At 40.5% G+C, this 5831-nt stretch overlaps 1 protein-coding gene across 1 annotated transcript; it reads left to right on the top strand.

The window, feature by feature from the left end:
- Positions 1 to 539: 539 nt before the first annotated feature.
- Positions 540 to 5714, top strand: LOC104505730 (mucin-3B-like; the record flags this gene model as incomplete). Its single annotated transcript, XM_010146420.1, has 2 exons — positions 540 to 757; positions 5065 to 5714. Coding segments are annotated over exons 1-2 (868 nt in total), but the record flags the coding sequence as incomplete, so codon positions are not given.
- Between the last annotated feature and the right edge of the window lie 117 nt (positions 5715 to 5831).

The raw sequence follows: 5831 nt of genomic DNA, 5'->3' as shown, positions 1-5831 counted from the left end.
CATTATGGGTTGACTAGATGAGCGTATTGAGTTATATATGATATGCCTGACTTCCTCATTCTTGCTTTAGTCTGGTATTGTTTATATAAAACCTGAAGTGAGGGGTAAGAGTTGTAACATTCAGTTCCCTTGCTGGCTATGTATTCCAAAGTCAGAATTAATGACATATGGTAAATTATGAAAATTTGGCTTTAGATTATTATCTTAAATTATTGCACCTGGGAACGTATTTGCAGACAGGACCAGACTCATTTCTAGGAGCACGTCTGTCTTAATAGAACTCATTTTGCTGCTTTATTTTGTAGAAGACACGCCTTTTCCAGTTCTCATCTCACAAGTGTACCGTAGGAAACTCTGTGATAATGAGAAGCTATCTTTTCTTAAATTAATAGTTGCACAGTACACGGAACAATAGTTTCTATAGTTTACAGAAAACAGCCACCCTTCTGAAATACCAGTTCAAAGACTTCCAAGAGATTAAGCAACAAGCACTGCCTCCCCACTTTACGATAAATACTGCAATTTCTGTGGACTCTGTAATGACAGAGCTCGGTCATGACAGCAGCGAAGTGGGTCGTGTGCTGCTGCTGCGCCCAGTGAAGGGCTGCCCCACCTCGCCTCGCCTGTACGGCGCGTTCCTGCCCGGTGTCACACTGCCACCGTGGCTGTACCTGCGCTCCCCGCTTCCCACCAGCCTCATTGCCTTCTGGGACATCTTTCTTTCAACAGGTTCTTGCCTGTTTTGTACAGCTCAAAGGTAAGTCTGAGGCTTCTTTTTTTAATGCTTACTACTGGATCTGCTTAATACTCACAGTGTTCTTTTATATAGTGTTCAGGACGGCAATCAGTGCTGCTGTAACCACACGCTACTCAGAGTGTAGTTCTGAGAAAATAACTGACAACACCCAACACCACCCCCCACCCCCACCCCCGTTTTGTGATTCAGACATTAAACCAGAGAAGTAGTGACCACAAACAGAGTATTTTCATTTAAATTCATACTTTTCTTTAGTATTTATGCTCCTTATCAAGCAAGTATAGAATTTCTCCCAGTCAGTTCAGAGCTCGTAGTAAAGGGTGGGGGGTGGTGGTGGTGAAGGGAATTACTCTTGTGTATGTTACTTTATACCAATTTCTGAAGGTATTGCTACACTGTTAGTGCTTTTGCTGAGTTCACTTACACCAAAAATGAACAGGAAATACACACTTAGAAAGCTCAGCCAGTGCACTTACACTTGTCAGGTTGCTAGCTAGTAACAGAGGGGATAAATTAAATTAATTATAGAATTTGTATTTATATTCTTCTTCATAATTCACTAAAAACTTATTTTCTCACCACAAAAATTAAAATACAGCTTGAAAATTTAATATTCATTGCTCATTAAATTTAGAAATATCCCATCCTTGGAGAGCAATCTGAATTTTAGAGCAAAGAGCCACGGGAGCAAAACCCCAATATGTTTCTGGGACCACCATTTGCTATTATTTCTTTCTGAATTCCAGAAGATACATTCTCTATAACTTGCTCTATATTTCTTCCATCTGCTTTCGGATCATCAATGTAAAGGTAAAAATAAACTGCTTTATGAAGCTTAAAAAGCATTGTGTGAAAGTTCTGCAAACATGAACATTACTCCAGACCTCAAATGCCATTAATAATTTGATCATCATGCCACCATCTACTACACAAATTACTTTCTAATCACTACTATAAGGGAGGGAAATGGTGCCAGGTTGAATTTATTGACATGCAAAAGATTGTATAGTCTACCCATAAGGAGAAGTTGAAACAATTATTTTCTTGGCAGTTGCAGAGGTTTTGCAGACATTAGACTTATCACTGGCAGGTGCTGCGTTGCGTTCAGGAAATGCATGTTGCAATGACTTTACCATGCCACAAATCTATTTTTAAATACTTAATATACCATTGGATAGACATTTATATGAAAATCCCCATAAAAGAATTTATGAGGACATTTTTTTTTAATGTGTTGGAGAAATATTCAAGGCAAACCTGAGCAGTTTAAGGGAAACAGAAGGACAGATGCCACATCAACGCAGGCTTCACGCTGAAGTCCAGAGACCTGAGGAGGCTGATCTGACATGCAGGCTGTAGGTGTGCAAATGTGCACGTATCTACATGCGTAGTTTCATATGGAATGCCTTCTGCTGTAAAGCAACTTTATGCTTTATTAATAACAGAATGACAAGGATTTTTGTAGCCTTTTTTCCATTTACTTCAACTAAAATAAATACGTATGACACAGAACCACAGCCTCCTCAGCATGGCTGAACCTACATTAGCATTTTAATCCACTTTAATTAAAGTCTCCTGATCATCTCCACTGGTTGCCCTTTGGCTTAGACCACTGTCCACTCCTGTCAGTGAGCTAAGCGATGTGCTCCGGGAGTGGGCCAACACAGGCCAGCTCTCAAAGGGTGCTCAGACAAAGGGAAGATATTGCAGCAAGCTCGGAGTAAAGCCCTCCAGAAATGCGTGAAGAGTGGGTATCGAGTCCCCAGCACCTCTACACATCTCTTGCAACTGGGCTGCATATTTTCCGGTATAGACACAATCAGTGCATCCTCAGGTTCACGCTGGAGGGCCATTCTTATGGGAAATTGCATTCACATCTTGGTGAATTTCTCCAATAAGGGCCAATACATCTCTTCAGAAAGCCATATGCTGAAAGAGAAATTTTAGCCTTCCCCATTCTGGAGTTGGCTTTTTTTCCCCTGGCCAGCTGCACAGGGCCCAGATGCAATTTGACTCTTGAGCACAGAAGCAAGGGCAGAGTGCAAAATCACTGAAGAAACACAGTGGTGACCATCCTATGGAAAAGCCTCAATTTTCTTGCTTAAAAAAGGTAGAGCTAATCTAGGTAACTAAACTGCAGCCTAATCTCATACCGGTGTCATTTCTAATCACTTCAGGCTCTGCCTACTGCACTGATTTCCACTGGGCTGGTACTGAGTAACACAAATTCCAGTGAACCAAATGCGAGACCTTTTTTTGTTTTTCTCCTTAATAATCTGTCTGTAGCTTCCTTAATCAACTAGTTTAAGGGCTCTTCTGCAAGTTTGGCTAATCTATAGCACTGCTATATATTTTATTATGCATATATTTGGTTTAGTGCAATAGCACTATTTGCATATTAAGCTCTAAAGGCAACAAGTATCTTTGAAGACCTCCACTTTTTTCCTAAACTGTATGCACAGTAATGTTGCACTAGAATATGTAGAGTTAACTATCACACGCACAAGGATTTCCAGGAAGCAGTTCATCCCAGCCAAGAACTGCAGTACACAACTCCAAAGCAAGAAGGTTTCTTCTCCATGGTTCCCCGTGAAGAAGGTTGCACAAGTAAGCCAATCAGACCGAACAACAAAGAACTTGTTCAGCAAGGATATTGACTCTGTTGTATGCTGCTCTGAATTAAAATTACACTTAAATGAATTGAGCGTAATTTCTCCATGTAGTTTAGTTACAGTGAAGGGACAATGAGTGACCAAACCCACTTTGTTCACTAATATGACTATTAATACAAGGAAGGAAAGATCCTGCTACTGAATTAAAACAATATTATTAAAATGAAAGCATGTGTTTGAAAACTGTAAAATTCAACAGTTTTTTTTCTCCTCCTCACTCCTTTGCAGTTATTAGTGCTAACAAATCAAAATCTAATATTCAGATTGCACAGCATTTCATAGTCATCTGAAGGCCTATCATTCAAAATGTAAACACAATCGGAGCTGATAATTGAACTCCAAAGGGGTTTTCTTTGGCTTGCTTGTTTGGGGTCAAAGTGTCATAGTGAGTTTGACTGATACCCAAGCAGGCATTCTCTCTTTTATTTTTGCTGAGTAAGTTACAAATCTTTTCCACACACAGGTCATTCCCACCATATAACTAACCTTAACTTGGGAAATAAGCAACGTGGAGAAATGGAACATATATTAAAAAGGTGATTAAATGGCATTTTATAAATACACATGCATTTCAAGTAATGGCACCATCTTCAAACCACAAAAGAAATAAGAACAAACAAAACAAACAAGCAAGCAAGCGAACAACATCAGCCCTCATGCCCTTAGCCCACAAAAACCCAAACAAATCACCCACAGGAAAAAGCGTAAGACAGTAGGAGGGGAGGATGAATATGAAATAGTTACTTTTGCAGGTGTGCATCTCTTTTCTTCAGATGGTAAAGTACCCACATACACGGACACCTAATCAATTAATGATGCTGAAAACATAACTTAGTACACTTTTTACTGAGCTGTCACGTAAGAGGTTATGTGTGGGAGGTGAAAGTGCATGATCACAACCTGTCTTATACATATTAAAAACACACACCTCCCACCAAAACCCCCCAGATATACTGCACAGCATACCTGCTACAGTCATGTGACTTCACGAGTTTCTGTCATCCTTCTCAATCTAACATCTGAAAAATTAATGTGTAATATATAGCTTCCAATTTCCTATAGGGGAATTAGTTTTCACACAAATTCAGCATCATCCATAACCACTCGATTGAGTTTGGCAGCATTCATGAGACACTCGCTGCTCAGGTTCACAGAACATTTTCCATCAACTTTCAAGGCTAATTGTAACAATTATACGTCTTTGCAACAGAGTTGTTGCCTTCCCAGAAAACACTGCCTCGAGCATGCCATCCTAATATGTATCATTCCATCATTCTCTACCAAACTGGTTTTGAATTATTCCCCTCTGAGTATGAGGCCTGTTTACAGCACCATGCAATTTACTTGTGCAAAAACTTTTGTTGGTCATCATTATTGTTTTAGGTCACTGCTTAGGTCATTAGGACTGAAGGACGTAAAGTTTTCGGCATCAACACCTGGTAAACTAGTGATATTTCTATAGGATAACACTAGCTTTGTTTTACCAGCTTATTTGGGTTTTCACTGAGAGACTTTGCAAAATGAAATAATAGACAAGAGTGAATTTCTTTCAGGTTCCGTATATAACAAGACAAACCTTGAGATCAACACCATGAAACCCTCCTGTGGAATGATTTTCATTTTTCTCCTTGTAAGGCTGCCATGGAACAAAAGCCATACTGTGGGCAGAAAAGTAAATGAAACCAATACTGGAAATGGCTCGATTACAGATAACGATCAGTCTGTGGTGCAACCAACTTCACCGAGAGCTGTTCTGCTGCCGACTACCGCCACGAATCCTGTCAGCCATGCTGCACCAACACCTGCCAGTGCCCAAGAAAGTGTAACGAGAAGAACAGAGACGAATGCTTGGCCAAACAGCACGCGCCCGAGGTCCACTGATGGCATCGCTTTATCTTCACATGTCACTATGGTGTCAAAAGATGGAATAACTAACTCTGCCACAAACTTCAACCGAATCCCAGTGTCTGTAGTGACACTGACAACATGGAGTGACTTTTCTGGAGTGACCAAAAGTGCCGCAGCTATTTCTACTTCCACAGCGAGACCGAGTAACTCCACAGTCACCTACAGTACCGTTGTGGCTGTGTCACACCCAAGTGATACCTCTTCAAGCAACCCCAGCGTGTTGTTCCCCACTGGTATCACTCCAACATCACCCACGGCAAAGCACACAAAACAAAGTCCTACACCAAACTTCAACTCCACCCAACAGACAACGGAGCTGAATCATAATTTCACCGGCCCTTCTACTGCACCATCTGAGCCAAAAGATATCAGTGAAGGTAAGGATCTAACTAAAGTCCAACTGCTTTAATAATATCATAATACTGAAATAAAACTTTTTTTTCATTGAACAGGAGGCTTTATAAGTTGTGTGTCGTGGTTTAACTACGGCTAGC

This window comes from Eurypyga helias, unplaced genomic scaffold (genome assembly GCF_000690775.1).
Source record: "Eurypyga helias isolate BGI_N326 unplaced genomic scaffold, ASM69077v1 scaffold25772, whole genome shotgun sequence".
Lineage (NCBI taxonomy): Eukaryota > Metazoa > Chordata > Aves > Eurypygiformes > Eurypygidae > Eurypyga > Eurypyga helias.
Note: the sequence above shows the minus strand (reverse complement) of the source record. Positions and strands in the feature narration are given on the sequence as shown.